The sequence below is a fragment of the Pyrgilauda ruficollis genome, unplaced genomic scaffold (assembly GCF_017590135.1).
Source record: "Pyrgilauda ruficollis isolate IOZ18807 unplaced genomic scaffold, ASM1759013v1 scaffold3, whole genome shotgun sequence".
In the NCBI taxonomy this organism is placed as follows: Eukaryota; Metazoa; Chordata; class Aves; order Passeriformes; family Passeridae; genus Pyrgilauda; species Pyrgilauda ruficollis.
The window spans coordinates 22374748-22394566 of NW_024524377.1; the positions used below are offsets into that span (position 1 = coordinate 22374748).

Here is a 19819-nt window from a genome sequence, read left to right on the forward strand (position 1 = left end):
TCATGTATTTTTACTGGTGTTTTTTGACTGTTTCCTTAATATGCTATTCCTTTAGTAACTGAATAAGCACTTTACTTGCAGTTAATCTAACCATTAGTGTATTGCTAATGTATACACATTTAGCAATACACTAGCCATCAAAATGATTGTATGTCGTGTTTAATTTCCTCTGTAAGCTTTGTTCATTCCTTTTGGGAAACAAATTTATGTTAAACTGGGCTATAACACCCAACATTCTTCCCTCTTTTCTAAGTTCTAATTCAATATTTAAATATGTTGAGAAAACAGTTAAGTTGGATGCTGTAATGGTAAAATCAGTATAAAACTTAAAAAATGAGAGTAAGAGTAGTCTTCATTTCGAGATAATACCCTGATTTTGGCCCATCTGTAGAATAAACATTACAAATCTCAATATAACTAGAAGTAGGGCAAGTATTCTTACCATATGAGTATCTGTTTGAGTGGACTAACTGATATGAGAAATGTGCAGTAGCAGATATGCTGGGCTAGTATTTTGGAATAATATAATCCAGAAGAGGAGTATTTACAAAGGTACCCCTCTACTGCAGAGGTACTGTCCTTCCTGCTGTGCTCCTGCCAAAGGTCATGCAGCTCTTGAGGTAACCAAATTGCTCTTAGTTGGGAAAAGGGTGTTCTCTCCTACTGTGAGAAGTGTATGCTCTGTTTTTTGGCCTACTGTGATGGATTGCTTGTTCTTCAAGGCTTGACAGAACTTGTTGCTTGGGGTTTCATTTATTTAGGCCAGTTTTGCTAGATGCAGTCTTCAGATTTAAAGCATAGATTTACAGTATGTGTTCCGTTTCCTTTCTTCCATGTATGACTCTCCAGTCTTTTACTTCTTGCTGCATTGGTTCAGCTGGTCAAAGAACAACAACTCCTCCCCCCTCTCAGATACCAGACCCGCCTTTTTCCTCCCCAATCATGCCCCACCGGACGTCGCTTGGGGGCATTCTCGCTCCAGGAGGTTGGGGTGGGGTGCTTGGAAAACCAGAGTTCATCACCAAAATGATCTCAGCAGGGACTCAGGACAGTGAATGGGGGTGTCCAACATCTTTGGAGGGCCAACTTGGATCAGTTATTATCTTTCATGAAGCACTGCAGCCTTCTCAGGTGAAAGCATTATATTTAGCAGGTAAGTGGTGATTGTACTGGTTTTAGGAAAGTAAAAGGAATGAGTTACGAACAAGACCCAGCTAAGCTTTGCTCTGCACAGACACATAATGAAGAACTTACAGTCCAGAAGAACTGCAGAGCTGACCTACATGAGAGGGCTTTAAAGCAAATAAGCTTAACATTTAATAAGTGTGTTATGAAGTTTGATTTTAAAATATTATATTTGCATAAGCTCATCTCTTTATCATATGACCAGACCTGCAAAATTAAAATGTTAGGTAATAATTTCACTTGTAAATTCTGATCTTTTGCTACCCTTTGCCCACATATGTTTACAGTTGAGAGTCTTTAAAAGTATTGCCCTTATTTGTTAGGCCACTTAAAGGTCGTTTATGCTTGAGGATTTTTCCATAAGAATCAAGAATTAAGTGGTCATTTCAAAGAAAATACTCTGAAAGCTATGTTGTATTGTTCAGAATGTGAAAGGTATTAAGTTGCATAATAACTCAAGGTTGTTACAGGTTGGCATTAAAACACTTGCATCATTTAAAGGAAATATTTTGTATTGCTAAACAAAACTATCTTGAAGGTTACTAATCTTCTGGGCATTTAGGCTTGATGACAGAGATTAGTGACAAATATGAGATAGGTGTTTTTAGAGACAAACATGAGAACTGTTTGAAGGTAAAAAAACACCTCTTCTTTGTGTAGTTTAGCTTTCCTTGTTCCTTGTAGAATGTGTTCCTTTTTAAGCAGACCCTCTGAAATGAAGGATTTAAGTCATAGAAACTCTACTTCAAAGCATGTCTCAAATAGATATGGTTCAGACGGTCCTATTTCTTCTTCCAACAAGTTTGGTAGTATAAAACTTGCAAAGGGTGACATTAATAACCACTGGACTCTTAAAAATATGTCATATGATTTTATATACCCTTTTTCTACAGGTCCAAACTGTTTAACTCCATGGAAGTCTCAAGAAGCTGAAGTAGCAGACCTCCCCAGTAAGGTGCTGCTTCATTATACACCAAAGGTATGAAACAGGACATAATTTCTGTTTGACTGCACAGTGTGCATTGCTTTCAGTGTTTGCACTGTGGCTTTTATGGGAGGATAAGGAGCAGTGAGAGCTTTTTTAAACTGTGGTTTTGTGCAGACATAGGTTTGGCAAAAGGATGGAATTATCATGTACAATAGAGAAAGTCAAATCTGAAATAGCATGTGTTATATTCTAGGGGTTTCTTGTTGTTTAAGTACTTTAATATCAACACATTGGCACAAAATCTTGTGTTCAAGTATCTGTAGATACTTGGTGATATCATGGCTTTTTTGTTTAACAGGCCTGCAGAAACCCAATTTGCCTTGACCTGTCTGCAAATCTTTTACATGGAAGACTAACTGGAAACAAAGTAGTGAATTGGGACATCAAGGTAAATGTGTTGTGAAGAGGCAGAACCTGATGTAAAAATGACAGTGGTTGTGTATGTTCATCTAACTTTTGGAATGGTGGAAGTTACTATCATAATGCAAATTATATTTAACAGATGCACTATGTTTTTATACTGAGAATTCATGAGCTAATGCTGTAGCTGGAGTAGTGTTGCATTTACTTTACATTTATTGAGAAATTATGAAGGCCACTGCTTTTACTGTCACAGTACAGGAGGATATTTTGTGGTACCTGACAATTCTTCATAATAATGTTGAATGCATGTTGTGTATCAAGAGCATTTTGTCATCTCTAGGGAATTCTGTCATGGTTTTCTTGCTGTCATAAACTTTGAGTTAGATGAAGACTAGTAGGGTTTAGTTAACACTTGTGACTTGTCAGTAGAATACCACATTTTTTCATCTTGAGGAAAATGTATGCACTATAAATAAGATCTGCCATTTTTCCCAGAACTGTGAACAATTGACTATACTGGCAAACTGATTAATAAGAAAATATTGTTGGAGCTACACTATACGTATCCACTGTGCACATACCTCAGGGTACATATCCACTGTGCATATCTCTACAATCACTTGCTGAGACTAATGTTAAGAAAATTCAGACACTCGTTAGTTAATTTTGCTATGGTATGAATAGTTCTAAAATACTTCAGTTTGTCCTCTTTGCGCAGTAATGGTTCCACAGTGTTTGTCTCTGGACCAAGCTGGGGAATTGAGTGGGTGTCTCTGACTAGCTTGCTGAGACCCTGATTTTGAATTGATTTGAAGTGGTTGTGAATCACTTCTAGAAATCTTGTGGTTGGAATATACGATACCTTATCACAAGAAGCATTGTTTGAATAACAGAATCCAGAATCAATTACGTTGGAAATGTCCTCTGAGGTCATCAAGTCCAGCCTGTGACCAAACACCACCTTGTTACTAGACTGTGGCACTAAGTGCCAAATCCAGTCAGTCCTTAACCACCTCCAGGGACTGTCTTGTGCTATCTCCACTTGTGAGAAGGAGGGGGAAAAACAGGAGTTTTAAGGAGAGGCTTAGAATTGATGTATGTGTAGAGTTATTAAAAAAAAAAAATTAATTATATTATTTAATTGCCTGAAGTTGAAATGTTGCAGGAAGATGATTAAAGCAGAGAGGTGTTAATCTTACAGTCTTCTCTTAATACTTGCTGCGAATAACTTAGAAATCAGAGAAATGTTTTTCCTGGTTTTCAAATATGTTTAGCAGAAGATTTTTCCTAAGTTTTTGTGTCCTTCAGTTTTCAGTGTTTATATGGGGGTGGGGAGGAAGGGAATGTACAAAATGTTCTTTCAGAACAAGAGCTGACATGATGGTCCGTGTGTAAGTGGCCTGTGAGACATTCTGAGACTCCTGTATGCAGAGTAGATTTTTGCTATAGTGGAAGGGATTTTATTTATGGTGATGTTTATCCTGCCTTTTCTCTTGATTCAGGATATGATCAACTGTATTGGTGGAATGAATGTGCTGTTTCCATTGCTGGAACAGATCAGCTTTCTTGGTGCACAGATGCCTGAGAAGTCTGAAGGAGAAACTCTGCCTCCAGAGCTTGTAACTCCTGTAGAGGGTGACTGGGTGGTGTTTTCATCCCCAAAGGCATCAGGTAGGAAAGTGAAGCTGAAGTGAATTAATTTTTAAGCTTGATTTTACAAGTCCTCTTTTGAATTACAGAAGTCTGTTTATTGTGTGCTGAATTTTCCAGAGCGTCTATATAAAGCTGAAAGACACTTTCTGTTCCTAGATACCTGACATGGATACTGAATACCAGTTCAGCACTATCAAAAAAAAATATAGTATACTTCAAGTATAGATATATTTAATGGCATTATTTTTCTTTTCATGATTTACTGTTATGGGTGCCAAGGTATGACATTGTTTTAATTTCTATTCTGATTATTTTGAGAAATTATGTTTGATGTAAAACTTACTAATACCGATAGGAGAAGCTTTCCTGCAGCTTGAGTGCTGGGTCACACAGCCACGTGGGAACAGCAGCATCAGAACTGCACTATTTAGCCTTTAGCCAAACTTACATTTTGTTAATAAAATACTCAGGCTCCTACCTCTTCCACACATAGTTACATTTTGGATTAAAATAAAAAGAAACTGAAAGGATGCTTTCAGCATAGATTTTTTTAAAAGCTTTGCTAATATTGAGAATTAACTTTGACCTTAACAAAAGCCACTGAGAAATCAGACCTTGCAAGTCAGAAAACCACTTTTTTTCAAAAATGAAATGATGGAGAAGAGTAAAAAAAAAATACATCTTCTCTCTGTCTCTAATTTTTTTGCATGCCATGGATGGGAACTGTCAGTTTACAACTACAGAGGGAAAATAACTGTAGCATATGCAAATGATTGTAACAAAGAAGTTTGTAACCTGCAGCCATGGATGAAGCAACTGAAGTCAGGACTGAGATCACTTTGTTCTGGAGAGGCATGCAATGGCTATGATTCTGCACAGGAAAAAATCTAAAGACAGGCTACAACTAAGGAACAGGAGTTGAGAAGTTCAGGAAGTAGTGAGGAATATCAACACTTGATTTTACTTTTTTCCCTCTATTTTTATGCAGTTGGTCCAATGATAAACTATAAGACTTTTGCTACTGTTGTTCTGTTCTGCAGAAGCACGTCTGGAGAAGAACATAGTTGCAACTTTCATCTTGATGATAAAGCACTTCATTCAGGGACATCATGTTAATCAAGAAAACCTCATTCACTCCCATGGAGTTGCCACCCTAGGAGCCTTGTTACAGAAGGTGGGCAGACTTGAGAAACGTCATCAGTAATGAATTTTGTGGATGTGGTCCTGATCATTTTGAAGCATAGCCAGAATGCCACAGTCTTTAAAGGCCTCCTTAGTAAGAATTTTCTTTCTTGTGTTTCTGAAAGCAAAAAGGTGTGAGAAGTTGGTATTTATCTGCAAAGTGAAATACAGTCTTTCATTTCTTTTCATGTTGTGCTTTTTAGATATAGATTTTGTGTTGTTTGGTTATTCAAATGAGACTACTTTTGTATTTACTGTATTGCTTTAATGGAGCAGACGTTGCTCCTTTTGTGGAAGATAAAAAAATGGAAGCTTAAGTTTCTTTCAAAATCAAATTTTATTAGGACATTCAGTATTTTGAGTGCTAACACCTGTTGTTATTTTGCAAGGTGCCAAGCATCTTAATGGATGTGAATGTCCTGATGGCTGTACAGTTGCTGATAGAGCAAGTCTCAGTTGAAAAGAACATGCAGCTTTTGCAACAGATGTATCACCACTTACTTTTTGACTTCAGCATCTGGAACAGTGGTGACTTTCCCTTCAGAATCGGTGAGCTCTTGGCCTCAGGCAACTGTGTGAAGACATAGGACTCTTCACATGACACAAATCTTTATCTTGGTTCTAAAAGAAAACTTTATGTTGTAGGACATATACAGTATCTTTCTACAATCATCAAGGACAGTAGAAGGCTATTCAGAAAGAAGTATGGTGTGCAGTTTCTTCTAGACACACTCAGGATTTATTATGGGTATGAGTTTTACTACTTCTGACTCCTCATTTATTTTATGTGGCTCTTGGGGTTTTTTGCCATCATTCTAATGAGAAAATTAATAAATAAAACTGCAGGTGGGATTTTAGTGGTTGATTTGGTTTACAAAATTGCATTCATTCTTTTTCCCGTTTAACTTACTACTTTGCCTTGCCTTGAATTTTCATGCTAAGATTATGTCAAATTTGTCAGTGACACTAGGAGTGCTTGTAAAGTAATTAAAACTAAAAAAAATTGTAGGACTGTGCTCAACAATGCAAATTAACATAGATCATTACCATTATAAAAAGTTTAGCATTTTAAGTTCTTTCAAATGTTTGCAGAATTTGAAGTAGGACTTCTTTAGAAATTTAAAATTTTAACCTTTCAGTGCTGATGATTTAGATCTGCTTATGAAGATAATTATGTGTTTGAGGAGGATTGGCTAGAGACTTTGCTGTTTCCTGTGGGAGGTGGGAACCTGCAATCCTGACCTGTATCCAGATCAGTACAAGTCTACATTTCAGGGCTTTGATAGGCTTTCAAAGTCTGATCTGATTATTACTGTTCAGTTGCTTGAGTTCAGTAAAAAATGTAAAACTTTGCATGATGCCTGGGTAGATGAAAGATTACCCAAGTGGCACCATCAAATTGCTATACATGAGCCATGAGGAGCTTCCTTAGGTTGCCTTTCTGGTCGTTGGCAAACAGGACTGGTTGTAAAGATGGTGATCTGGCTCCTGATGACCTGAGGACAATACGGACATCCCTGTATGGACTGATCAAATATTTCCTGAGCAAAGGTGGAGCACATGAAGAAATTCAGAGCATTGTAGGATACATAGCTGCCACCAGTGACGAGGAGCAGGTATGCAACACAGCATAAATTAATAGTTTAAACTGGACATGATCTGGTTTTGCATCTTGGCATTTAGAAATCTTGCCTTGTGTACTTAAAAGAAGGGTGAGCAAAGAGGAAAATGACCACAAGCAAAAGTTAACTGATGTGTGGTTCTGTTCAGATGTAGGTAAGATAAGGATGAACCATTAGAAAAGTGATCTTAGTTTACAAAACAAAATGAGTTGACTTCCAGCTGACCAGGAGTTGTGGTCCTGTAATTTCTATTTTGTAGCATCAGCAGCACTTGAACTTGCTTTGTGATCCTGCTTAATATGATAAGGTGTTCTGTAGAGTGAAAAAACGTATTAAAGTTGTTTAAATGCAGTAATACTGAGCAACAAAATGTCTATTAACCAGCAAAAGTAAAACTTAAAAACCAAAAAAATTTTCCTAAAACAAATCATGAAATCTAAATGAACTGGGTATTAATTTGGTTGTCTTAATTTTGTAGCTCTGTGGAATTTTGGACGTTCTCTTCAGCCTACTTCATTCCAGTCCAGCCCCAGACCAGCTTTTTTTATTGCTCTTTGAACCAGGGAATGCTGATATTCTTTATGCTCTGTTATTGCATCAAAGATACTCTGACAGGCTTAGAGAACTTGTGTTCAAGGTAATGAATTTAATTATATGTTCCTAAATTAATCAATTGAACATCAATTTGTGTTTTCCATTGGTCTGGTAGAACTGTATGTACTTACAAAGATACTTATCATCCAAGTTTGCCTTTTTCTTTTCTCTTATGTTAGCTAGATGGCATTGTCACAAAGGAATTGGTGTTCTAAAGTATTGGGATCTTTAAAAAAACTATCCGTGCTGTTTGAGTTAGTTCATCAAGTAAACTTTAAAAACTGTGGACCAGCATGTTATATCATACACAAGTTTGAGAGATACGGGTGCTTTTTTGTGCTCAATTTGCATTTGTGTCTGCTTTTCCTTACAGATCATGGAAGAAATGCTGAAATGCACCAAAGTTTATGAGCGGAGCAAGCACCGCATGAGACTCAGAGAAGTGGGGTACTCCGGGCTGGGACTCCTCCTGAATGAATCCCCAGTTACTGTTTCTCTTATTAAAAACCTTCTTAACCAAGTTCTTTATGCAGGTAATGGCATTAGTACACTTCTGCTGCTCAAGGGCCCACATCCCTGGTTTTTGTTGAGGAAAGCCAGAGATGTTACTTGTAGAGCTGTTCTGTTCAGAGTTCCCATTAGTCTCAGCTAACATTTTCTCAGTTCCCTGGAGTTTGTTCCTTTTACTATCCTGGATGCAGTCATAACTTCCAATGCAATTTTTAAATATTTATATATTACATTCTCTTGTGTGATATTGCTTATGGTGGCTTTTTTCTTTCTTCCCTACAGATCCTGCTGTGAATTATAAAGATCTCCTAGCTGTAGTGTACCTGGCTCATAGATCAGATATAAACATGAGAGTGATTATCTGTAGAAAGGTTAGTTGTCTTCTTTAGAACTGGAATACTGTCCTTCAAGCCTATAAACTGTACAGTGTGATAACTATATTATTTCTTTGAAACACAGTGGCAATATTTGTTGTTACTATTTTCTTTAGCAATGATTTATTTTAAAAATTAGACCCATCTGTCACTTACTGTTGAATTTTGTGTACTCAAGTACTTTTAAAAGCCAAATCAAAAAGTGAAGCCTCTATTATGATTCTCAAGTAGCTTGTATTTTGTACAGGTTTGAGATAGTAGATTCCTTGAATTACTGAATTTTCTCAAAGCTTGTATCACTGGAATTAGTACTGAATCGTAGCTGTGAGACACCATCTATTAAGGTTTCCCAAAACAAAGAAGTGAAACTATAATGTATGCTATCAGTAAGCTATTAATACTACAAGTTTATTGATAGTTTCTAATCAAGCATATTTTCTATTTGAGAATTTTTTTAGACTATGGGTGAATGGGATTATTTATTGAGATAACTGGCTTTTGAAGGAATTGTTGCAGAAGAGTTGCTGAGATATGGCAACTTACCAGTATGGTTTGATAGCTTCTTTTCTCCCCTACTCCTGAGAATTTTTTACTTTTTACTTCTTTTTTCTCAAATATATATATTTTTTATGAGGAAAAATTACTCTGTGGCTGGTTTGCTTATTATTAGCCGATTATGGCTCTTTTATATAAGGTTGTAAGAAAAGTAAAGAAGTTGTAAGATTGTAAAATATTTAATTGGATAGCCAGATGGATGCAGTTACAAGCTAAAATTAATGTGTGGATATGGGATATCTTTTGTCCTTAGATTTTGCACCTTTTGCATTCCCAATTGGATGTAGCACAACAGATTTCTCAGCAGCTGGGCTGGCAGGACACTTTGGTTAGACTATTCCTGAGAGAAAACTCAGAGGTCCGGATTGGCTTTAAGGAGAACAGGACTGATTCCTCCAGGGAAGAGGATAAAAAACCTCCTACTGAAGAGCTTCAGAAGCATCAAGCTGATAAGACAGAGAGAGAGAAAACTGGAAGCTTTGCATCAGTTAATGGTCTCTTTGATCAGTGGAGTTTAGAAGACAACAAATCCCTGGACGTCCCTGCCCATTTCTCTGTTATGCCGCTGGAAGACGCACCCACAGCAGAGATGTCTTTCAGTTCGCAGGGCCGAGAAGAACTGTGGCACAGTAATCCTTCACATTTGAGTTTAGATTTGTCCAGTGTTGACTCTTATGAACTGGCTGATGTTGGGAATCAGATGACAGACAGCCAGCCCAGCACTCCCTCACCCACAGAGAGCACAAAGCCCTTCTCTGGGCAGCCTGACAAAGAGCTGGGTGTTACGAATGATGTGGGCTTCGCTGCTGAGCTTTCTCTCTTTGAAAATCAAGGAGTAAGTAACTACCTGACTGGTTTCTCTAGCTGTTGGAAATTTCATTTTGTTCTTTCAATCTCTCTAATGAATGATTATTACTTTTATTTGTCCCTCCTATCATCCAACAGGATAATGAACAAAATGAAATGGCCCTTCTATAGGGAATAGGGGTACTTCCTTTTGTAATGTGTCTTTTTTTTTTGATTGTCCCCTTGGGGTAGCTTTGGTGTTTAAAAAAAAAAAGAAACAAACAAAAAAATAAGGCCAACCTCCCAACCACAAGAAACCACAAAAAAAAACCCTGCAAACTCTTCTCCCTCTGTATTTAAACATCCTGTATCATTCAGAGGAGGTATGGAGCAGACTTGCTGTGAAAAAATCAAGAGTGGCTAAAGGCCGCTTGGTTTACATCATACGAGCAAGCTACAGTCTCTTATATTTGTGTTTTTGTGAGCTTTTCAATTGGACTTTAGAGTCCAGTTGAAGACTGCAGAGTTTCAAATGTTGAAACATGGAAGCATAAGGGCTGTGATTAATAAGAAATGTTTTGAAGGTTTTCTGTACTAGAAGGGCTTTAAATATGTCACTTCTTTTGCAGGGGAGTGATAATGAACTCATGCAGTTACTCACAGACATCCTACTGTGTATAATGTGGAAAGGTATTGAAAAATCTGATGACGATGCTTGGATTGAGAGAGGACAGGTGTTCTCTGCTCTCACCAAACTGGGGATGTCCAACGAGTTGCTGCGGCCTTCTGATGAAATAAAACTCAAGTGAGTGTACAGTTCATCCCTTTTGAGAGTAAACAGAAATGAGGGACATGAGTGAAGCTGGGAAGGGATGGGTGTTTCCCCACAGTATGTACTTTTCTCTGCTGTCTCTTCACATACTGTCAGAAATATATTCCTGTACCTGTTTAGGAGGTGTGTCTTGAGGCCAGAAGGTTTTAAAACTATCACTGTTTTCATGAGTCTCTCAATCGCTTTTATCTCATTGGCTTATCAAGAAGATGGCAGTTATGTAACTGCAGACTAAGAGATTCAATTAAATACTTAATTGGATTTTTTAAAAGCCACTTACACTCAGAACATGTATTACTTTGGCATTTTGTGTTCCATGCAGCTTGCTGGAGAAGATGTTAGAATGGTCAGTCACTGATAACAGAGATTCAAAAGCTCTCCCTACACATGCTGAAAATGCCTTCAAGCTCTTGCTAATTGTACAAGGTTTCCTGCAGGCAGAAGGACTCATTAATTCAAATTTATGGACAGAAAAGGTACGGTAACTGTATAATGGAAGTACTGTATATGGGCTGAAACGCTAACAAGAGAGTTGTTGGTTTGGATACTGTCACCCTTCCAGTCATATTAAACCACAGATATTACAGAGTAAGGATTTATAGTGGAATGGATTAGAGTGCCCCTTCATGAATAAAAATGTGAATATTTACCACAGGGAATATAGTAAATTTTGCAAATTAAGTAGACATGTAAGTAGTACTCTTTACTGAGAATCCAGGTTTCTTCAGACTGGAGAAATATTTAGAAAATGTAAAAGCTAATGAAACAGCATTGGTTGTAGCCTAAGCAGATTTTGCACTGTTTATCAGCATTTATGTGACTCTCTGAGCATCCGGAATGAAAGACCAGCTGAAACTCTGCTCTTGGTTGCAAGTTGGGAAATGTCACTTCTGGGTTTTGACCCATATTGGAGTTTCAACAGATTTAAACCTCAACATTTATGTGATCTCTGGCACTGGTCATGCTTCCTTCACAATCTGAGTTGTCATTGATTTTCAATTTTTCTAAGCAAAAAAAGAGATTATATGGAAACATCATTATTTCTCTAAATATTTTGTAAGACTACTTCCTTTAAGAAAAATACATAATGTCAAGGGTCGTTAACACAGTAATTCCTATGCTGTTCTCCAAAATGCCTGCTTATAAGTAAATATAGCTTAAAGCTTTAAATTGCTTTTTTTTTTAAAAAAAGTTTCTTCTTGTTAAAAGCTTTGCCTTCTGTTGTGAGACCTAATTAGAATGAGAACTTTGGAGTGATGAGAATTGTGCTTCTTTCCAACTCTGAGTTGAAAATAACAGTACTTTGATAGATTATCTTCTTCTGTGCCCAGGGAGAACTTGAAGCACTGTAATATCTTAAATAGGATATTTCAGTCAGAATAATTTTACATTTGAGTAATTTGTTAGAGAGTATATCAAGGTGTATTAGTTTTAAACAAACACATCTGGATAGTGAAATGTGCTGTTTGCCTTGGGAATACCCACCTTTCACAAGGCTTGTGTCACTTTTGCTATCTAAATACTGACAGAAAGAAGTGCCTAGAGTGGAGCTTTTTAAGTTTTCTAAGGATATGGCATTTACTGGAGTTAATTTATAGGAAAAACAGGATATATATACTCTCTCTCTCCCTCTACACACACACATGCGCAGAGGTATGTATATGTACTTTATTTAGGGGACATACTTGACTTAATGTACTGAGCTAGGTAGATTTTTATTGTCAGGAATTCCTTTAAATTACTGGTTTAACTGCAGTGTTCTTGGATGATTTTCTGGGTTTGGTTAAGTTACAAATGTGAACACAGCCTCTTCTTCAGGCCTTTGAAATGATTGTGTCTCCAGCTAGAGTAGTTACTATTACTTTTATTTCAGTTTATTTGATTTATTTTAATGTTATGCTAATTTTATGTTTCTTTAATAGCTCTTGGAAGAACTAGTGACTCTCATGGATAGTCTGTCAGTCTGGTACTCTGCTGGCCTAGAAGCAATTAGGCTTTCACAGGTGCAAGTCCAGCTGCTCCTCGGATTTATTGCACAAGACAACTTACAGGTTTGTTGCAAATTCTTGCAAGTGGTACTCGAGTTTTAAGGGCACATTTGATGTAACTGTTGTGTTTTTTGGGAGAGCTGCTCATACCAGTGAGCAGACCTGTGGCAGTCCCTCATTCTTCTGTTGGGAAGATGTTTTATTGGTTCTTAGCTTTTGCAGGTTTACTCTACAGTCCTGTCAGCGTGCACCTGTGGAGCACAAGAGGTAGAGGACTTCTGTTTGAGGATGGGAATATGAACTCAGGAGTGGCAGGAAAAAATGGGTGCTCAAGGAGGATCACATTCCTTTTTTGCTGTTTGTTTTTGTAGGTCTGTGCTATGGCAGCAGCCAAACTAAACACCCTCCTTCAGACCAAAGTAATTGAGAGCCAGCCTGAAGCGTGCTACCTCCTGGGGAAGTTGGAAGGCATTTTGAGTAGGTCAATTGAAGAGAAGACAGAAACTTACTCATTTTTGATTCCCCTTGTTCGGACATTGGTATCCAAGGTTTATGAACTTCTCTTTATGAACCTGCACCTTCCTTCATTGCCCCCTACCAATGGCAGCCCATCTTTCTTTGAGGACTTTCAAGAATACTGCAGATCTGATGAGTGGCAAGTTTATATTGACAAATATGTAAGTAATAAATTTACCCCCTCTTTTCAGCCATGAAAGCAGAGGAACCCATTCAGAAATCATATGATACTTTTTGTTTTGTTTTGGTGAGCCAGATTATTCCAAATATGAAGCAATATGAAGAGAATTCATTCAGACATGATAATGAGCAGATGGCACTTTATTGGAAAGATTGTTATGAAGCATTTATGGTGAACATGCACAAGCGAGACCGGGAAAGAGGAGAAAGTAAACTTAAATTTCAGGTAAGGTTTTCAGTGAGTGCAAGGTTCTATTAAAAGAACTCTCTTCAGAGTTGCCTTCTAAAAGATGGTGAAAATTAATTTCAGGATGATCCACTTCAAGTAACTGTAAACAGGCTAATTTAATTAAGATTTTATGGGCAGTGGGACTATATGCACTTCTAGCATATGCTTTGCAGTTCTGCTCTGTTAAGAGTCTTACATGCAATCAAAGTTATTTCAGTATATTAGGCCTTCCTTTTCACGAGGTAGAAATATGCTCAGCCATAAGCTACATCCTCTTTGATTTGTGTTTCAAATTATTAAAACCTGATTTCTATTATGAGCTGTTTGTTTGGGTTTTTTTAAACCCTATTTCAATACAACTAAAGCATTTACAACAGTAAATGATTCTTACTTAATGTGTGGAAAAATTACTTCTAAACTGACCTTTCTATATAAGGTCCAGATTGAGTTTCAGCATTAGAGCTAACTGGTAATTAATTACAGGCAATACCACAGTGAAGTTACATGTCTCTTTGCTTTCTTAATAACAAAACTTGTAGGTCTATTTTATTCAAATAGCTAAAGGAAAAATACAATGAGAATCACATTCAAGAATACCAGAATTTAAGAAAAATCTTACCTATTATAGAAGGATTTCTAATACTGACTGCTTTTCTGATGATGAAAAATTGCTTTAGTGTGGATTCAGCATTGATAATGCTGTCTCCACATCTTTAAATTAAAGTCTGGCACTATTTCTTGTAAGTCTAAATTTCTTTCCTAAGTATTACCTTAAAATTTCGTAATATTTTATTGCTAAACCTTTTCTGTTTCTTCTTGTTTTCTGAGCATTCTTGGAAAGCTGTTTTCCGAGGTCAGAGTTAACTCAGTGCTAGATGTATTTGCAATGGTCTTTCAGGAGCACTTTGTGGAGCCGTTCAGCAGAAAGGCTCGGCAGGAAAACCTGCGGTACAACAGTATGCTCAAACAGCTGAGCAGTCAGCACACAGCCACGCTGAGGCAGTGGAGAGCAGCCCAGCTGTACTTGTTCTCTGAGCGTGGGCCTTGGGCTGAAAGGTGAGACTGGAGTTCCTAAACTGGGTGTGATTCTTAAAAGGAATTGCCTCACTGTTTCATGTGGTTAAAACCAGGTCAGATTGACTGCAATAACCATGCTTGAGATGTACAGTCTTGAGTGACAGGACAAGAGGAAATGGCCTCAAGTCGTGTCAGGGAATGTTCTTATTAGAAAGTGATTTTGGGGTGATGGTAGTTTGTCAGTTGCACTTTATGCTCTTGAGCATCTCTTCCAGCCTTGCTAATTCTGTGAAAAGAAATACTGTTTGCAAAATAGAGTGATGATCAGAGCTGCAATGTGAAACAAAAGCAATAAACTGCATTTTAATATTTTATTTTTTACAATGTACAAGTGGATGACCAGTATTTTTCTAAATATGCACTCTTTTGTAATTGGCTCATTCCTGCAGGTTATTATTCAGATTGTTTTTATAAATATTCTTGTTTTCTTAGGAAACAGCGTCCTGTTCACTGGAAACTTTCAAACGTGGAAAATTTTTCACGTATGAGACTAAAACTAGTGCAGAATTACAACTTCAACTCTCATCAGGATGCTAGTGACCTGAGAGATAATTTAGGTAAAGTTGTATTTGCTGTCTCACTTGAGTTCTTACCAAAGAAAGGTACTCACTTTCCTCTTTGTGTTTAATAAGCAGTATATGCTTATATCCTTAAATCTTGATTTTTCTTTATTGCATCTGTAGTGAAGTCTATATTATGAGAGTGGTTCTTTGACCTGAAACAGCATTTTCCTACTGAGTAGAATTCATTTGGCCTGGTTCATTGAAATGTGGGATTTTGTTGCACAATAAATAAAAGTCAACTCCTTTGTTTTAAGATAAGAAGTCCTACAACTTTCTTGTATGAGATGATTTCTTCAAGAAAGAAGCGAAGAGATTACAGCAAGCAGTGTTTGTTCAAAGCCTTATAGAATTTGTGCCTAAAATGTGTAGATAGGAAGTGCTTTGTTTCAGAAGTGTGCCAAACAGCTGAGTTAGGGGTGTAGCTGTTAAGTTCGTTGTATTGGTTATCAAGGCTCAAGCAAAAAAACACTCACAAAACACTCCTGTAAAACCCACGTGACCAAAAAGCAAACACAGTGCATTTCTGTTAAATCTGCATGCTTTAGCAATGTCTGGAAAAAGATTGCAAAATACTTTAAGTGTCCACATCAGAATTCAAGTTAATTTTTATCAGGTGTATGTGTTGTCATAATTTTCAGTGTAGCTCAAGGATTGTTTGTAGTGTTCTGCTTAACCACAAAAATATATAAGAAGCCTGGTTGCTTCTTACTTGGTTAAAATCAAAATTCAGCTGTAGAAGACAGGCTTAGTAGGTTAAATTTCCAAAGGTATTGTAGCAGAAAAAGTTATGAGCTATAACTCTATTTGTGCTAGGTGTGCACCAGACACAGCCCTCTAGTGAGTCTCTGCTTCTGGAGGTGGTGAAGCAGGTGAAAGTGAGTGACTTGGAAGATGATGTTCTGGAGCTACCAGAAGAGGACACAGCCAGTTCCAATTTGTAAGTAGAACAGGATAAACAATTGTCAGTTGTTTCTGTGTTAGGGATAAGGAGTGAGAAACAACTTCGGGAGTTGAATAGCATCTGAAGTTCCCTCTTTCTCTGGCCTTAACAATTCAATCCAGGGCAGTTTTGATCAGCAAAGTTGCTGTTGGGTTTATCGTTGTCACATTGAGACAAGAAAAACCCGAGGGAAAAGGAGCCACAGTAGATGTTTATAAGAATCCATTAGTGATTCACTGCTCACAGGTGGGCTACAGAATTGTTAAGGCTTTTCTACTGTGTATATTGACCATAATTCTCAGGAGGCAATCTGCTGTGTAAGGACATGGACCAGATTGGAACTGCCTCTTGTCTATAGTTGCCGTGGTCATTCACTCCACTGTCAGCTGCATAGCTTGAAAATTTGCATGGTTGGCATTTAAGTGCTGGAGAGTGCCTTGTGTTTAGGAACATTCCAGAGGGAAGGCCTGCTGTGCTTCCTTCATGTCACCTGTGTGACTACAACCAAAAAAAGGGCAGGAGAGAGAGAGCAGGGAAAGGGGAGTTGAAGGAGGATAGCAAATGTTTTGCTTCAGTAATTGGACATGTCATGTTGAGCATTCATCTATGTTTGTGCTGTTAAGTGCAGTAGAGAGTTGGCACTATGAGTGGTACTGATACATTTTGTACTTTAAAGGTTATGAAATGCTTGCTGTAGATTATAGCAAAATAACCCTGAAGATAGTAACTTCAGTCACATGAACTGGAACTTGGCTTTGCTCTGGGCCAGAGAGCTTAATCACCTAACAGTTAAATAAGGAAGGGAAATGCAGCCTGATGGTTTTGTACTTCACATGAAGTCAAGTCTACTGTGCCTGAGACCCAAATATCAAGACTGAAGAGTGATGCTGTGAAATTATGTTTGTGGTCCAGTCTGAAACATCCAAGACTGCTGATGAAAGCAGCTTTATAGAATTGTTTATTCTGCAGTTTTAATGCCATTCAAATTTGATTCTTTTCTGAACTGTACTCTTAGCAAGGACCTAAGCAACAGTATAACCTATCCAACCATGTAATACTTAGTGACGTTTTTGCAGAGATGAGAAGGATGAGGAAAGTCAGAAAGAAAAGCTAATACTGTCTGAAGACTGTGAGCTCATTACAGTAATTGATGTGATACCAGGGAGGCTGGAGGTCACTACCCAGCACATCTATTTCTTTGATGGTAGCATTGAGAAAGAGGAAGGTAAGCATGATCAATATCTCTTTATTTTCAGTGCTGTTCATCATTCTGCTTTTAGTAGGCTGACTTTATGTTTTGAAAATGGATATCAAAGTAATTGTAAGGAGACAAGTTGTTGGCCTGTACTTAAAATTAATATTGCACTTAATGATTAGTGGCTGACTGATCCCTTCAGAATCAAGAATCTAGAACTGTTGCTTCTGAGCTGGTAAATTGATTAACTATTCTTAGTATTTTTTAAAAATACCTTACTAAAAAACCTGCTGACTAAAAAAAAGTTACTACCTCTAATTTGCTTTGTAAATGGCACCTCTGTTGTCTTTCTACAACAAATAATGTTGTACTCATGCATTGATTAAAAAGTAGTAGTATGTAAGCATTAATCATCTTTATTAATTTAGGGAACTTTAATAGAACATACACAGCTGGCTATGAAAACACTGAAGTGAAATGTTGGACAAATAATAGTAAAATTTCCCAAATCAGTATACCAAAATGTTCAGCCTTTGCGAAATCTAAACATAAAAGTTTGTTTGAGCCTGTTTAAGAAAGCAAAAGGGGTTGGTTCATACTTTTTGTCAACAGAATACATTTATATCTTTAGTCAGAAAGCAAAAGCAAATTCTGCATTCCATCAGGTATTTCTTGCTTCATTTCTTTCAGCACAACAATATCTGAAGTTAATATTTTCCTTGCAAAATAGTTAATCACGTCAGCTATAAGACTTTCCTTTTCTAGGAATAACTATGAGGTGATTGGAGCTGGTACTGCATTATGTCTGTATGAAAAGAGTTTTTTTCATATATATTCCAACTCAGTAAACAGAGTGTTCCTCCTAGGGGTAGGTTTTGATTTCAAATGGCACCTTTCTCAAATTCGAGAGATCCATTTGCGTCGGTACAACCTGAGGAGGTCAGCTTTGGAGATCTTCCTTACGGATCAAACCAACTACTTCCTCAACTTCAATAAGGAGGTATGGGTTTCCTAAATGTCATGGACTTATGTAATAAGCACAAGGTTAAGTTTAAGATCAATGAGTGAATTTGAGTCCGGTGCCTTTCGTAATACTGTAACACTAATAGCAAAAGGTTTGCTTTACATAGTCATCATGGAAAACTACACTGCAGTCTGGCACCTAGAAACTGGTTAATTGTGAAAAGATAGCTAAAACAAGATTCTCCTTTTTCCTTTCTCTCTCTCTGTTACTCAGAATGATAATTTAACTAAAATCACATCAGTAGTAATCTAAATGCTTTGAAGCCCATCTTATTAAAGATGTCTGTTTAATTGAACAAATTAATTACAAATCAAAGGGGACTTCCTTTCTTACAACAACATTAGACATCATTGATATTCAATGGTTAAGGAGTAGTGAACTTTTTCCCCTCTGGGTAATATCAGTGATCCTTTTTATGAGAGCTATGATAAATTTCAGAACTTAGGGTGAGTTACATACTAGTAGGTCAGTTTACTAGAATGTCAGCTCTTAGAAAATGTTTTGTGGTTTGGTTTTGATGTGAAGGATGTCACATCCATCCATGTCCAAATGTTTTAAACAACAAGAGATCAAAGTACTTGTAAGTGTAACTGTGTCCTATTTATTTCATATTTTAATTAGCAGACAAGTTGCTTAATTGTCAGCTTCAGTCTCCAGAATATTGTTTTATTAGTGCTGTTTTCTAACAGGTACGAAACAAAGTGTATAGTCGGATATTGTCGCTGCGTTCTCCAAACATTTCTGGGACCAGATCTCCACAGGAACTTTTCAAAGCATCAGGTTTGATGCAGGTACAAGACCTCAGCTCAATGGTCTAAAGACTTCCTCTGCTTTTTGAAGAACTCCCCCAGTGTTTAGATGGCAGCTGCCAATTTCTATCCTCAGCCTGGCCCCTGAACTTTCATGTGCATATTTTTAGGATGGTTTGGTTTGTGTTTACAGTCAGGTAAATGGATAAAGCCAGGCTCTGGTGATGTGACTGACAGGCGTTTTAACATGAACATAAAACGTGGCAGATTGGCTTCTGGTTTTAGTCTATGATCTTGAGTGCTGCTTTGAAACTTCTTTCACTGGATGTGCAAATAATTTTCCCTGCTATCTTTTCATGACGGGGCTTTCAACAAAACTCACATGAAGATTAAGTGGTAATTACTAATATTGGTAAAAAAAGAAAATGTCAAAATGTCCATATTACCATAAACTCAGATAAATTTTTTTATATAGTAAATGTATTTTTATCTTCCATCTCTACATCAAAATTGTTTTTTTTGAGGGAGGAAGCTTTACAAGTGAGTTCAAAATACTGGAAGTACTTTGATTGTTCTTTGTTTTCCTAAAAATAAAAACTATTGAGTTGTTTATTTACATAGAGAAAATACCATCTGTCATGACACATCTCCATCACTCTACAGACAAATACTGAGCCCTTCTGAACACAGCTGTGTCTGCTCTTTGGTTTAGAA

The 19819-nt window shown here is 37.2% G+C and overlaps 1 protein-coding gene across 7 annotated transcripts in view; it reads left to right on the forward strand.

Annotated features, from left to right (window-relative positions):
* The window catches only part of NBEAL1 (neurobeachin like 1), an 80496-nt gene that overhangs the window by 38299 nt on the left and 22378 nt on the right, over window positions 1-19819 (forward strand). For all 7 annotated transcript variants that reach the window (XR_005955605.1, XR_005955606.1, XR_005955607.1 and 4 more), the window contains 23 exons: window positions 850-1153; window positions 2079-2164; window positions 2472-2561; window positions 4039-4207; window positions 5230-5363; window positions 5761-5920; window positions 6017-6119; window positions 6831-6987; window positions 7472-7630; window positions 7961-8120; window positions 8380-8468; window positions 9280-9861; window positions 10442-10617; window positions 10967-11120; window positions 12567-12695; window positions 13004-13309; window positions 13405-13554; window positions 14456-14613; window positions 15067-15191; window positions 16011-16134; window positions 17214-17362; window positions 18199-18332; window positions 19046-19147. Coding sequence is in view for 4 of the 7 variants with exons in the window: in XM_041473355.1 (XP_041329289.1) it covers window positions 850-1153; window positions 2079-2164; window positions 2472-2561; window positions 4039-4207; window positions 5230-5363; window positions 5761-5920; window positions 6017-6119; window positions 6831-6987; window positions 7472-7630; window positions 7961-8120; window positions 8380-8468; window positions 9280-9861; window positions 10442-10617; window positions 10967-11120; window positions 12567-12695; window positions 13004-13309; window positions 13405-13554; window positions 14456-14613; window positions 15067-15191; window positions 16011-16134; window positions 17214-17362; window positions 18199-18332; window positions 19046-19147 (3900 nt within the window). In the remaining 3 variants the exon portion in view is untranslated. The remainder of the gene's footprint in view (window positions 1-849; window positions 1154-2078; window positions 2165-2471; window positions 2562-4038; window positions 4208-5229; window positions 5364-5760; window positions 5921-6016; window positions 6120-6830; window positions 6988-7471; window positions 7631-7960; window positions 8121-8379; window positions 8469-9279; window positions 9862-10441; window positions 10618-10966; window positions 11121-12566; window positions 12696-13003; window positions 13310-13404; window positions 13555-14455; window positions 14614-15066; window positions 15192-16010; window positions 16135-17213; window positions 17363-18198; window positions 18333-19045; window positions 19148-19819) is intronic.